We start from the raw sequence: 15,614 nt of genomic DNA on the forward strand, positions 1-15,614 counted from the left end.
GTTTTAAATAGATCACTATGCCTCCTGACTTTAGGGTGAATGTGTAAGCTGATCTGTAGAACTGCAGGAAAGGATTGATAGAAAATAACCGGAGAGTTGAAACAGGCAGCTAGCGCTGTGTTATGTAGCTATTAATGGGTCTACCTAAAATGCAGTAAGAAGAGAGCCAGTTTGGTATAATGCTGTGATGGTGAACTTATGGCACACGGGCCACAGGTGGCAAGCGGAGTCCTCTCTGCACGCAGGCGAGCTATCGCCCCAGCTCAGTTCAACTGCACATGCGCGCATGCTTCCCGCTGGCCAGCTGATTTTCAGGTCTCTGCTGCATCTGTGTGGGGACAGGGCACATGAGGGAGACATGTGCGCCTGTGCAGAGGGGGAGTGCATATGCACAGGGAACGGGGGGGGGGATGCAGTGCACCCCCCCTGCGGCCCATTTTTGGTCCCACAAGTCTTCAGGGAGGCCTGCATTGCATTATGGGTGTGGACATGCACATGTTTCCTGTTGTGTATGTGCTCACACTTTCAGCACACGACAAAAAGATTAACCATCACTGGTCTAGTTGTTAAACCATCTGGCCTGAAACCAGGAGTCTAAGAATTCTAGTCCTCCTGAGTGATTTTGGGCCAATAACCAGGTGACTGTGGGTTTTACTACCACCTTAGATATGAAAGCCAGCTGGGTGACTTTGAGCCAATTATCAGGAAATGGTGAGTTCTAATACTGCCGTAGGCATGAAAGCTGGCTGGGTGACTTTGGGCCAATTCTCAGGAGACTGGGAGTTCTAGTTCCACTTTAGTCACAAAAACCGGATGACTTTCAACCAGCCTACCTTACAGGGTTGCTGTTGTGGGAGGAAATAGAAGACGTTTTAAGTATGTCAATGCCTTGAGTTATTCATAAAAATAAAGGCAGGGTAAAAAAAAAATGAAAATGAAAAAAATTCAAAATAAAACTATCCCGGTCATGCTATGGAGTTTAGAAGGAGGATAAGCACTTAATGAACAAAGGATCTATCAATTACCAAAACAATGTTGGATTGCATAACAAAGAGACACAGATTTATTAGCACCTAACATCCCTACAACACATCAGGGACACAGACTGACGCAACCACTGTAATTTGGTTAACTGATTATTAGATACAGTGGAAAACAGAAATAGCCTTTTCTATTTCACTAAGGGACGCGGCGGCTCAGTGGCTAACACGCTGAGCTTGTCAATCAGAAAGTCGGCAGTTTGGCGGTTCAAATACCTAGCGCCGCATAACGGAGGGAGCTCCTGTTACTTTTCCCAGCTTCTGCCAACCTAGCAGTTCAAAAAAAACGTAAGAATGCAAGTAGAAAAATAGGGGCCACCTTTGGTGGGAAGGTAACAGCATTCCATGCGCCTTCGGTGTTTAGTCATGCTGGCCACATGACCACAGACAGCGCTGGCTCTTCAGCTTTGAAACGGAGATGAGCACCGCCCCCAAGAGTCAGGAACAACTAGCACAGATGTGCAAAGTGAAGCTTTACCCTTACTTTATTTCACTTCCATATTAACAAAGAAAAGATTGTTCATACACAAGGTTATATATCTGATTGGCTTGTAGGCAGTCCTCCATTTACAACCACAAGTGAGCCGAAAATTTCCATTACTAAACGAAGCAGTTGTTAATTGAGTTGTGCTCCATTTTATGACGTTTTGCCATAGTTTCGAGCAAATCACCACAGCTGTTAAGTGAATCATGCAGTCATTAAGCAAATCTGTCTTCCTCAACTGACATTGCTTATCAGAAGTTCCCTAGGACGGTTGCAAATGACAGCCCCAGGATCCTAGGACTTGCAACCATTACAAATTCATGCAGGTTGTGAAGCACACAAATTTTGATTGTGGGACTGCTGCAACGGTCATAAGTGTGAGAACTGGTCATAAGTCATTCAAAATCATTCAGTGACTCTGAATGGTCACTAAAGTAATGGTGCACAGCTATCCTTATGTCTGTGAATCTTGATTTGGTTTTTATGACTTCCCTGTTTTTGCTAAGGGCTCCTTGGTGCTCTCTGAGTTTGCTTGTTTTCTTGCACACGTTTTATTACCCTAACTAGGTAACATCATCAGTGCTAGTAAGGGGTGTTGTTTGAAGTCAAGTAAAGGTAATTAAGAAAATATTGGGTTGTGCAGAAATGAATAGATTAACATCGGCAATTAAAGGGAAGGAAGAATCTGAGTATTATAATATATGGGGGAGATTCTACTACTGGATAGAAAATGAATATAGACAAAAAGAGATATAAAATTAAATAAATTGGGAAGGAAAACAGATTTTTTTAGGGGAGAAGCTGAATTGAAATGTAATTGAAATGAAAAGGTAAATGGAAAGTTTAAAAATATATTTAAAATGATAGTAAATGTTAAATATGATGACACAAAAATTGTACTCAGATGACACACTGTTTGATTAATGGTGTAAGATTTGTTTAATTAAAAAAAAACATTTGATCTAAAAAAAGAAGTCAAGTCAAGTGATTTACCACTGGTCCTTACACTTATGACCATCGTAATATTCCCATGGGTCATACGATCAAAACTTGGGAGCTTGGCAATCAGCATATTTGCAGAGTCCAGAGTTCGAATGATCACCATTTGCAACCTTCCGAGCCAGCCTCCAACTAGCGAAGTTAGTGGGGGAAGCCAGATACGCTACAAAATTATAGTGATTTGCTTAACAATCATGACAAAAAGGTCCTAAATTCAGACACGACTCATTTAACAATTACTTTGCAATAGAAATTCTGGTCCCGATTATAGCTTTAAGTTGAGGACAGCCAATTTGGTCCAGTGGTTAAGGCACCCAAGCTAGAAAGAGGAGGCTGTGAGTTCAAGTCCTGCCTTAGGCATAAAAACCAGCTGGGTGGTCTTCCACACACTCTCTCCCAGTCCAGCCCACCTCACAGGATTGTTGTTGTTCTGAGGAAAATAGGAGGAAAGTGTCTTGGATATATTCGTAGCCTTGAATTATTTGTAAAAATAATAAAGGCAATATATAAATGCATGCATGCATGCATACATACAGTTCTCAACTTGCAACCATTCCTTTAGTCACCATGTGAAGTTACAAGGACATTGAGAAAAGTGATTTATGACTTTTTTGCACACTTAATGCAGCATCTCCATGGTCACCTGATCAAAACTTGTACGCTTGGAAACTGGCATGTATTTATGAGGGTTGCAATGTCCCCAGGGTCACGTGATCGCCATTTGCGACATTCTGATAAGCAAAGTCAATGGGGAAACTAGAAACCGTGAGCTAGAACTCAAGAACCGTGTTATTAAGTAACTGTAGTGAATCACTTAGCAAGAAAGGTTGTAAAATGGGGCAAAACTCACTTAACAACTGTTTTGCTTTGCAATGGACATTTCGGGCCCAATAATAACGGTTCTAAGTTCAAGGACCGCCTGTACGCAAACTGAGCCAGTTGCCCTGAAAAGTAGAATCTTTAGCAAACAAGCCCAGTTCTCAAGTTTTGTTCTCTGAATGGCTCCTGTGGAAAAAAGCTAAAAGGTAGGAAAATTGGCAAAGATAAGCAGGCAAGAACCTCCCAGGAGCTTCTGTGAGAGCTTCCCGTCAAGCCAAGGGAAGGACCCCTTTGGAAGATCTGCAACTAAGAAAAGTAGAGAGCCAAACGAATGGGACAGAAAGGGAATGAAATCCTTATGTTAACTGAGTAATCTATACTGAGTGGAAAATCTATCTTCTATATATCTATATATCTATATATCTATATATCTATATCTATCTATATATCTATATCTATCTATCTATCTATCTATCTATCTATCTATCTATCTATCTATATATATATATATATATATATATATATGTAAATGTCTGTCTGTCTGTCTGTTCCAGCATAACTCTGGAATGATTGGGCCGCTGAAATAAAAAGGAACAAATTATATCTATAGTGTCAAATCACAGTGCTTTTGACAGTGATTGTGTGCATTTTGGATTTGTGTGTGTGTGTGTGTGTGTGTGTGTGTGTGTGTTCCAGCATTACTTTGACTTGACACTATAGATATAATTCATTCTTTTTCCCAGTGACGTGCAGTCAGGGGAGGCAGGGGAGGCAGAGCCTCACCACTCTCATCATGAAAATAAAAAAAAAAATACTCCGGGAAGCCGCGAAAGTGGCTGGGAGAGGCGCACGGCTTGGTTTAGCCTCCCTGGACATCTCAGCAGCAGCCCCAAGTGTGCCGATCTCGCCGTTTTTTGCATCGGGCGAGCCCGGGATCCTTGCAAGGGGAATGGGACCACGTGTGCAGGAGGCTCCTCAGCGCACAGCCTCATATCAGCGCAGCCGCGGTCCCCTTCATGTTGGCTTAGGAAGGAGGGGAATGGGACCACATGTGCAGGAGGCTCCTCAGCGCACAGCCTCATATCAGCGCAGCCGCGGTCCCCTTCATGTTGGCTTAGGAAGGAGGGGAATGGGACCACATGTGCAGGGGAAGGGGATCGCGGCTGTGCTAATCTGAGGCTGTGCGCTGAGGAGCCGCCTGCACACATGGTCCCATTCCCCTTGCAAGGATCCCGGGCTCGCCCGATGCAAAAAATGCCTAGGTAACATCCTCAGTGCTAGAAAGGGGGGGGGGGAAGGAGGAGAAAGGAGAAGTTTCTCTTCTCAGAAATGTCTTCTCAGTGGAGCTGCGGCAGCCTGCCTGTCCCTTTCTGACATTTCTGAGAAGAGAAACTTCTCCGTTTGGGCTGCGCCCGTGCGATCGGAGCAACCACGCGGTTTGATGATGTCACCAGCCTCACCAGTCATAAACCTCACCGCACGTCACTGCTTTTTCCTAATACAGGATTAGCATAAATAAATACCAGGGACACACCAGGTTATCAGATAGTGGAGCTATAAAATAAAAGCTGCTTTTTTTTGTGAACACTTCCAAGAAAGTGTGGCAGAAAGCTGAGAAACAAGAGAGAAGTCAAGTGTGTATTTTTAGAGACTAACAAAACTGGCAAAGGATGGGAGAAACAGGGCAAGCAATTAAGATGCGTAGCTGTTTTTTTCTATAATTTCTATAATCAAGGATGGATGGCTGATGCTACCCTGGGCAGACTTCTGATAGTTTGAAATCTGTTTGCTTTTTTTTAGAAGAAGGCACGCAGCTATTTGCCTCTTGGGGTCCTTGCAAGGAGGTGTAAAGGAGAGGCAATTATTGGGTCTCAGGCTGGAAGGCAGGGAGAAGTGACTCAAGAGGGGTGCAATCCTCACTAATCTCTGGGGCCTACAGCTAATTATTCCTAAAGTTTTTAAAAAAACAACACCAGTGAGATTGCTGGGTAGGGGGTGGATCCAGCACTAGGGGGAAGCAAAAGTACCAGAAAAAAGTTCTCCTTAGAGGAGGCATGAAAAGACAGGAATGTGAGGGCAGAGAATAGAATAGAATAACAGAATTGGAAGGGACCTTGGAGGTCTTCTAGTCCAAACCCCTGCTTAGGCAGGAAACCCTACACCACTTCAGACAAATAGTTATCCAGCATCTTCTTAAAAATTTCCAGTGTTGGAGCATTCACAACTTCTGGAGGCAAGTTGTTCCACGGATTAATTGTTCTAACTATCAGGAAATTTCTCCTTAGTTCTAAGTTGCTTCTCTCCTTGATTAGTTTCCACCCATTGTTTCTTGTCCTGCCCTCAGGTGCTTTGGAGAATAGCTTGACTCCCTTTTCTTTGTAGCAACCCCTGAGATATTGGAAGACTGCTCTCCTGTCTCCCTTAGCCCTTCTTTCTATTAAACTAGACATACCCAGTTCCTGCAACCATTCTTCATATGTTTTATCCTCCAGTCCCCTCATCCTCTTTGTTGCTCTTCTCTGCACTCTTTCTAGAGTCTCCACATCTTTTCTACACCGTGGCGACCAAAACTGAATGCAGTATTCCAAGTGTGGCCTTACCAAGGCATTATAAAGTGGTATTAACACTTCACGTGATCTTGATTCTATCCCTCTGTTGATGCAGCCTAGAACTGTGTTGGATTTTTTGGCAGCTGCTGCACACGGCTTGCTCCTATTTAAATGGTTGCTCACTAGGACTCCAAGATCCCTTTCACAGTTACTACTGTTGAGCAAGGTACCACCTATACTGTACTTGTGCATTTCGTTTTTCTTGCCTAAATGTAGACCCTTACTTTTTGCACCATTGAATTTTATTTTGTTAGAAGCAGAAGGGAGCCCCACAACTAGTTCAGGATTGCGAGGGAAAGCCAGCTCAGTGGAAGCAAAGCACACACTGCAGACCTCCGTGTAAAGAGGGGGCTGCTCCGTTTGGCACAACGCCCGTCACCCCTCTTAGCACAGCCACAGGATGAGACGGTGGGGGGTGGGGGTGGCATAGTTTGGATCTAGAGAAGGGCTGGGAGAAGCAGAAACGGCGTCCCTCCCTGCCTTGAGATCAAAGAGAGAGCCGCCACGTCTCTCCTTCTACCAGCAGCGCAGAGCCAAGGCGCTAGTGCTGGCGGAGGAAAAAGGGGGCGGAGATGGGAAAGGGCCGAACTGGCACCTGCTCCGACGCTGAGATGGGAGGAGGCGCTGAGACTCGCCCGACCCTACCAGGGCAGCCCTGCCTTGCCCAGCCTAGCCAAGCCGCTAGTTCTGCGCGAGGAGAAGGAGACGCAGCCCGCGGCTTCATCGGCTTTGCTCTCGGATTCCGCAGTGCTCACTCACCCGGTGCCGCTGTCTACGACGCAGGGCGGCAGGCGGCTCGCCATGCTCGGCGCTGGAATCTGGCAGGAGGGGAAGCCCGTCCCCGAACCGATTCCCGGGGATCCCCGCCGCCGCCGCCGCCGCAGCTACGAGGAGCCGGGCAGCGCCGCGCGCTTGCGCCCAACCCCGGTGCCCACGTGTGCGGCGTGCCAAGGCTGCCCCGGCGGCCATCTTGGGAGGTGGCACCGCTGGGTGGTTGTGGTTACCCAGCCGCTTCCCAGGGTGAGAAAGCCCGAGTTGCGGGGGGAACAACTGGGCGCCTCTAAAAGCAAGAAATTGTCCTTGGCGGTTCGTTTTACAGCTTACAACTCCTGCTGATTTCAAGATTGTCAAATATATATTGTAATATTGTCCTAACCTTAGCAATGTACTGTATAGAATAGAACAGAAGACTAGAACAGAAGAATGGAATGGAAAGAAATAGAAGAATAGAATAGAACAGAACAGAACAGAAGAATGGAATGGAAGAGAAGAACAGAATAGAAGAATAGAATAGAACAGAAGAATGGAATGGAAGAGAATAAAACAACAGAATAGAAGAATAGAATAGAATAGAAAAGTAGAATGGAAGAGAAGGATATAGAATAGAACAGAACAGAAGAATGGAATGGAATGGAAGAGACGAATAGAATAGAATAGAACAGAAGAATGGAATGGACGAGAATAAAACAACAGAATAGAAGAATAGAATAGAATAGAAAAGTAGAATAATAATAATAATAATAATAATAATAATAATAATAATAATAATAATAATAATAATAATAATAAATTTAAATTTATTAGCCGCTCCCTTTCCAGACAGGACTCGGGGCGGCGTACAATGGAGTATATAAAACATAAAACATGTATACAAACACATAAACATACATATATACAGAACATACATGCACGGAGGAGGTAACAAATTACATCACATTGGACAATTAAAAATCACCATTAAAATACCCCAATTGTAAAACACAATTTAAAATTTAAAAATTTAAAAACTGTCAGGAGGAGTAAGAAAAATTTACGGTTGAGCCAGGCCAGATAGTTGGAAGAGGTGGGTCTTCAACTGTACACGGAAGGAGCGGAGATCGGAAGTAGTCCTGATGTCACGGGGGAGGTCATTCCATAGGGCTGGGCCCATCACAGAGAAGGCTCTGCTCCTGGGTGTCGCCCCCCGACACTGTTTGGCGGACGGCACCCGAAGAAGTCCCTCTCTGTGTGAGCGGATTGGTCGTAGGGATGTATGGGGCAGGATGCGATCCTGCATGTAACTAGGTCCTGTGCCATGAAGCGCTTTAAAGATCATAATCAAAACCTTGAAACGCACTCGGAAGACTACAGGAAGCCAGTGCAGCTCGCGCAGGAGAGGTGTTACAGGGGAGTACCTAGTCCTCCCCATAATCACCCGCGCGGCCGCATTCTGGACCAACTGCAGTCTCCGAGTGCATCTCAAGGGAAGCCCCATGTAGAGAGCATTGCAGTAGTCCAGGCGAGACGTCACTAGCGCATGGGTGACTGTGCGTAGGGCATCCCGGTCCAATAAGGGGCGCAATTGGCGCATCAGGCGAACCTGATGGAACGCCCCCCTTGCCACGGCTGTTACATGGTCATCCATGGACAGCCGGGACAAGGGGGGCGTTCCATCAGGTTCGCCTGATGCGCCAATTGCGCCCCTTATTGGACTGGGATGCCCTACGCACAGTCACCCATGCGCTAGTGACGCCAGAATGGAAGAGAAGGATATAGAATAGAACAGAACAGAAGAATGGAATGGAAGAGAAGGACAGAATAGAAGAATAGAATAGAACAGAAGAATGGAATGGAAGAGAATAAAACAACAGAATAGAAGAATAGAATAGAATAGAATAGAATAGAATAGAATAGAATAGAAAAGTAGAATGGAAGAGAAGGATATAGAATAGAACAGAACAGAAGAATGGAATGGAAGAGAAGGACAGAATAGAAGAATAGAATAGAACAGAACAGAAGAATGGAATGGAAGAGAATAAAATAACAGAATAGAAGAATAGAATAGAATAGAAAAGTAGAATGGAAGAAAAGGATATAGAATAGAACAGAACAGAAGAATAGAATGGAAGAGAAGAACAGAATAGAAGAATAGAATAGAACAGAAGAATGGAATGGAAGAGAATAAAACAGAACAGAATAGAATAATATAATAGAACAGAAAAGTAGAATGGAAGAGAAGAATATAGAATAGAACAGAACAGAAGAATGGAATGGAAGAATATAGAATAGAACAGAATAGAAGAATAGACTAGAACAGAACAGAAGAATGGAATGGAATGGAAAATAAGAGAATTCTTCATTGGACACAAGGAATTTGTCTCTGGTGCAGATGCTCTCAGTGTACATAAAAAGAAAAAAATACATTCGTCAAGAATCCTTGGTGCATTTTATTATCGGAAAAGGGGTCAGTTTGGTGTGCCATTAAAAGCATCAGGCAGAAACCGGGAGACCCTGAATTCACCATGTTGTCAAGTGAGTCACTTTCTCTCTGATCTAGGAAAAGGACAGGGGAAAACAATCCTCAAAAATTGTGGCCAAAAATATTTCTGAAGCTACCAAAAAGGAACTTGAAGCTTTTAATGGCTTATTGTTGTTGCATTGCTTGCTTTTATATATTGTTTAGCACTGCCTTGAGTGAAGTGTTTAATAAATTAATATTGATAAAATGAAATTGCAATGCAAGCTGTTAAATGCAGGTAATTCTCAACTTACAACCACAGTTGAGCCCAAAACTTCTGTCCTTAAGTGAGGTATTCGTTAAATGAGTTCTTCCCCATTTTTATGACCTTTCCTCCCACAGTTGTTAAGTGAACCATTGCACTTGATAAATTAGTAACCCGGTTGTTAAGTGGATCTGACTCTCCCGCTGACTTCGCTTGTCAGAAAGTTGGAAAAGGTGATCACATGACATTGGGACACATATTTATGGGTCATAAATATGAATCAGTTTTGTCAAGCATCTCAATTTTGATCACATGGTCAGTGATTCAAATTACAAAGGTCATAACTGAAAAATGGTCATAAGTCACATTTCAATGCCATTGTAATTTTGAACAGTCACTAAATGGTTGTAAGTCGACAACTATATTGTAGTTCAGATTTCAGATTCCAAAATATTTTCAGAACCACATCAGGAATTTAATGTCCTGGGTCAATGATGGCTAACCTTTTCCCGACCGAGTGCCCAAAGCGCATGGCTGAACCTCCAAAATGCAATGTGCATGCAGCTTTCCCCTCGCACATGCCACCCTGCATGTGCCCCGCCCCTGTGCATGCGTGCATGCCCTGCCCTTCTGGATGGCCCTCCCCCGGTGCATGAACTCATGTGCACCCTGCATGTGCCCCGCCCCTGTGCATGCCCCTCCCCCCGGTGCACGTTCCGCCCTGCATGTGTCCCGCCCCTGTGCATGCGTGCATGTCCTGCCCTTCTGCATGCCCCTCCCCTGGTGTATGCGTCCACGTGCCACCCTGCATGTGCCCCACCCCTGTGCATGCGTGCATGTCCTGCCCTTCTGCAAGCCCCTCCCCCGGTGCATGCACCCACGTGCCGCCCTGCATGTGTCCCGCCCCTGTGCATACATGCATGTCCTGCCCTTCTGCATGCCCCTCCCCCCGGCACATGCGTCCACGTGCCACCCTCCATGTGTCCCGCCCCTGTGTATGCGTGCATGCTCCCGCCCCTCCACATCCCCTTCCCCGCGGTGCATGTGAGCAGCCCCCCCCCCTGTACTGGCCCTGCCTCCTGCACATACATGGCATAAAACCAAAGACCAGCTGACTGTTGGGAGGTGCGTGCGAATGCGCAGCAGAACTGAACTGGGGCCACCTCTGCCACGCATGCCGTAGGTTCGCCGTCATGGTCACAGGTGTTTTCTTTGGAAGTGGAAAATCAGCATAGAAATCTGGAGGCCTCCTAAGTTGGAAATGAATCACTTTGCTGAGAGGTGGGAGTTTCCCACACAGAGATGAACATGTCATAGAAATGGAATTTCATTGGATCTAGTCTTCCCATATTGCAAAAGACGGGGAATACCAAAGAGTGGTTATATAAGAAGATTTGTGGAGAAAATACAATATGGATGCAGAGCTATGATGAAATACTGAAACGAGACCCAGTTTTTGTTTTGAAACAGCCCTTACTGGTGAAACAAAGAGCAGCTAATTCAGTACCCCAACCTTGCTTTGATCTGCTCCATACTTTGCAGGCTGAGCTTTTTAAGATACAGGAAAACAGCTGGATCATTGAAATTATAGCTTGGGGGTGACAAAAGGCCAGATTATTGTGGAAGAGGCGGGGCCCTTTTCTGAGGGGTGAATAAAGTCTAGATCCCATCACACACTTTGTGACTTCAATCATGCAATAATTTGTGGTCATTTTAGATCCACCCAATTCTTATTTTCATAATATCGGGGCTAAGATCTGAATTTGAGAAGAGGTGTGTGTGTGTGTGTGTGTGTGTGTGTGTGTGTGTGTGATAGATCTTTGTATCAATATGTCAAAACCTCCCAACCGATCCCTCTGAAAATGAATAATATCTCTGTTGATTTATGCCTCCATTTGATAAATGTTAAGCGCAGAGAAGACGAGAAAGGAATGTGTGGGCCACTGAAGAAGTTTACAGAAAGAATATTTACCACAGTCAGCATCTGTAAATTCTATCGTTAAAATTGAAAAAAACAGGCCAGAGGAAATGGGAAATTGCGTGTTTCCATGTTGCCTCGGAGAAAACTGGAAGGGCACACCCATGAAGTCAGTAACAACTGACAGGTTTTACGTAGCTCTGCTCCATTGTTTGCAGAATATTGAACTTCTCTGGATGGAATGAAACCGATTCCTCCTTTATCAAACAGATATGATGTCATCTTAGGGAAGCCACAGACCTGTGCTCATCTTTTTCTATAAGCCCAGGTTATAGATAGTTAGTCCTCAGTTTACAACCATTCATTTTATGCCCTTTGAGCTTACCATAGGGCTGAAAAAGTCCAGTCCTCTCACTTATGACTTGTCTTTGCACTAATTGCCGCCATCCCCATTGTCATGCGATTCCAATTTGACTTTTATTGCAATGGCTGCTAAGGCAGTTATCGCTTTCATTAAGCAAATGACTTAATGCCACTAGTTGTCAATGCAAGCCAGTTGTCAATTGCCAACTGGCTTGCATTTGCAACTGGTCACAGTGTCCTGAGGTCATTTGCTTAATGAAAGCGGGGGTTCCCTTGACGGCCATGGCAATAATAGTCATGAAAAAGGTCTGGATGCAAGTTATAACAACTTACAATGGAAATTCTGGTATCACTTGTCATAAGTCAAGGACTATCGATATGCCCTACTTCTTCACTTTCATGTTAACTACTGAGAAATCTGCCAAATGGATGAACTGGGCCACAAGTGGAATAAATATAGATAATCTTTAAAAAGAGCATTTGCCATAATTAATATAGTGGCTAAATATGATTTGCTATAAGAGGGCAAGCAGGACTAGAGTAACTGATTACACAAGTCAATTTATCTTCTCAGACATGTCCTTTAAAGCAAGCTAGGTACAGATATTTGTTAGATACTTGTAACTACAGTGGTTTCCACCAAGGTCCTCTGGTGGGAACAGAGGTTTAATCTCATTGGTCGGAGGGTCTGACAGCTCCCTATGAAAGGGCTGCTGTCAGACTCAACCTTCGCTGGATTGTTCTCACTTGTCGTACTTAATAAAGAGCTGTTGTTACCATTAAGCCTGTGTGTGCCTATCCATTACCCAATCCAACACTGGCGATGAAGGTGGGATTGGAAGGCAACTAGGCAAACCAAAAAGACCGTAGCAATCCAGCAAGTACATTCAGCCCGGAGCTCAGCATGGCTTCGAGCAGCCATTTTTGAGTGGCAAACTCAAAAACCCCTCTGAACCCAAATGGTTGTATGACCCAGTCACCGTGCATGCTACGATTTGACTGCTTCCTCGAGGCAAACGACCTCATGGACCTTTCTGAAGACCGCAAGAAGAACATGTTCCTCGGATACTGTGGCCAGGAAGTATTTGAGACAGCGAAAGACCTCTCTGAGCCGACACCGCTACAATCAGTCACCTGGTCCGTGCTTCAGCAGACGCTAAGAACTCACTATGCCCCCAAGCTGTCCAAGCACATTCACCGGCATGAGTTTAACAACAGGAACCAGAAAGAGGGCGAGTCGATCAATGAGTATGTTGCGGCGCTTCACAAGGCCGCAGCGTACTGTGAATTCCAAGATCTGGACGAGCTGATTCTGGACCGCATAATTTGCGGCGTACGATACATTAATCTACAGAGGAGGTTACTCGCTAAATCTAACCTCACTCTGCAGATTGCCTTGGACAAGGCCAGGGCGTCCGAATCAGCCATCAAATCGACTGAGACTCTGCAGCACCAAAGCGCTCCACAAGACGCGTGAAAGAGTACATGCGTACATCACGAGGCTGCAGAGCCCGAGAGCTCAGAGGGCAAGGAAGATGACAAATGCTGCATGCGCAGTAGTTGCGCCCAGCCCGCGCGCAAATTCAAACCGCGTCTCCCGCCTTGCGCTGGCTGTGGAGGAGACTATGCCAGATCGGCTTGCCGTTTCCACGACACGACCTACCAGCGCTGCAAGCAAAAGGGGCACATCTACCTGGCACCATGGCGCTCAGAGGGCGACAATAGAGTCACCTGCCATACATCAATCGGCCAAGTCCGCATCAGGCGGCCAAAAAAGCTGAAGGTCACAGTCCTCATTGAGGACTCTCCATGTCAGATGGAGATCGACACTGGGTCATCACTGACCATCATGCCGTGGTCTACCCTAAAACTGGCTATCCCTAATCTAAAGAAGCAGCATCTTCGCACCCCTGACATCCGCCTATGAGATTACCAGGGAAACCGGGTCCCCATCGTTGGCCAAGGCACCTTCCAGGTGAAGTTCAAGCAATTCAGTGGGAAACTCCCAGTGACAGTGGTCAGCTGCAACCTGCAGAGCCTCCTAGGGCTAGATTGGTTCCAAGCCCTGGGCCTAGAAGTGACCGGGATCAACACCTTGAAAGATGATGGCACTGAAGCTATCTTTAAAGAGTTTGAGGATGTCTTCGGCACCAGTCTGGATAAGTATGTGGGGATTTCAATTTCCTTTAGTTTGGACCCCAACATAGCCACCATAAGGCTAAAAACTGACAAGGAAATTGACAAGCTCGTAGGCCAGGGAATCCTAGAGCCAGTCAATCATGCACGCTGGGAGACCCCTGTCAAATCTGATGGGTCTGTCCGCATCCTTGCAGACTACAAGTGCACAATAAATAAAGCACTACAACAAAGCGCCTACCCTGTACCCATTGTACAGCACCTCCATTCATTAGCGCTATGGCGGAGGCCCAAAACGCACAGGGGTGCATTCAAATGTCACCGCCTGCAATTCGGCGTTAGTATTGCCCCTGGACTGTTCCAGAGTGTCATGGAACGGCTTTTGCAGGGGATTCCAGGAGTCGTCCCCTATTTCAACGACATCTTGGTATCGGCTGCAAATGAGGCACAACTTTTAAAACGTATACGAACAGTTTTGGCTCAAATTAGAGACAAAGGCATCCATCTTAAAAAGGAGAAATGCCAAATTATTGTGCCAAGGGTTGAATTCTTAGGGTACCTAATCGATGGCTCTGGGATTCACCCGACCACACAAAAAATTAAAGCAATTCATGATGCCCCCACACCTCGCAATCAAACCGAGCTGCAGGCATTCCTCGAGCTCCTTAATTTCTACAGCGTCTTTCTCAAACAGAAAGCCACTGTTGCTGAGCCCTTACACCGTCTCCTGGCTAAGAACGCGAAGTGATCCTGGGGCAGAGCCGAGGCTGCCGCATTTGCCGCGGTAAAACGACTCCTGTCAGCGGACTCCTTTCTGGTACAATACAGACAGACCCTGCCTTTGGTGCTGACCTGCAACACTCCCCCGTTCGGCGTTGGCACCATCCTCAGCCACTGCATGCCCAATGGAACCGAAGCCCCTATTGCATTTACTCCAGGACCTTGTCTGCCGCAGAGCAGAACTACAGCCTGCTGGACCGTGTGGCTTTGGCTGCAGTGGTCGGAGTAAAGAAGTTCCATAAGTATCTATTTGGCTGGGACTTCGAACTGGTTACTACCACAAGTCGTTGTTGGCTTACTGGCTGGGGACCGACCTACCCCAGTGTAGGTCGCTATAACCTCGCATGACCAGATGGACCATCTTCCTAGCTGCCTACTCCTACCGGCTCATCCACTGACCAAGCTCCACTTTGGGGCACGCTGACGCGCTAAGCTGCTGCCCGCTGCCTAAACTTCTCACTGACCCTACCCCCGAGACACCAGTCCTCCTCACTGACTGCCTTGGGACTGGGCATGTCTCGTCCAGTGACGTTGCCCTCCACTCTGCAAAGGACTCCACCATCAAGCAAATTTTGAACTGGGTGTGGAGTAGGTGGCCCAAGGGGCCAGTTGAGGTTGATTTCAAAATGTATTTTACCAAATGTGATGAGTTATCAGTTATTAATAGCTGTTTACTGTGGGGGGACCAGGTCATTGTTCCACCCAAACTGTGCATTGCAGTATTAGAGGCTTTACACATCCTGGAATTGTCAGGATGAAGTCTTTGGCTAGGAGTTACGTGTGGTGGCCTAACATGGACAGGGAGATCGAAGAATGGGTGGCTACCTGCACACCATGCCAGGAGTCCAGACCAGCTCCCCCAGAGGCGCCCGCTAAGGAGTGGGAGCGACCTCAAGCACCATGGTCTAGGGTGCACATTTACTTTGCTAACCCAGTTCACAGGCAGACATTTCTCGTAGTTATGGACGCCTCCTCGAAATGGTT

The 15,614-nt window shown here is 45.9% G+C and overlaps 1 protein-coding gene across 3 annotated transcripts in view; it reads right to left on the reverse strand.

Annotated features, from left to right (window-relative positions):
- Positions 1–7,283, reverse strand: part of ACTR3B (actin related protein 3B) — a 46,333-nt gene extending 39,050 nt beyond the window's left edge. For all 3 annotated transcript variants that reach the window (XM_081969976.1, XM_081969973.1, XM_081969972.1), the window contains exon 1: positions 6,711–7,283. In XM_081969976.1, the coding sequence (XP_081826102.1) occupies positions 6,711–6,754 (44 nt within the window). In that variant the 5' untranslated portion in view covers positions 6,755–7,283. The remainder of the gene's footprint in view (positions 1–6,710) is intronic.
- Positions 7,284–15,614: the final 8,331 nt, after the last annotated feature.

This window comes from Natrix helvetica, assembly GCF_964273705.1.
Source record: "Natrix helvetica genome assembly, chromosome: Z".
Classification (NCBI taxonomy): Eukaryota; Metazoa; Chordata; class Lepidosauria; order Squamata; family Natricidae; genus Natrix; species Natrix helvetica.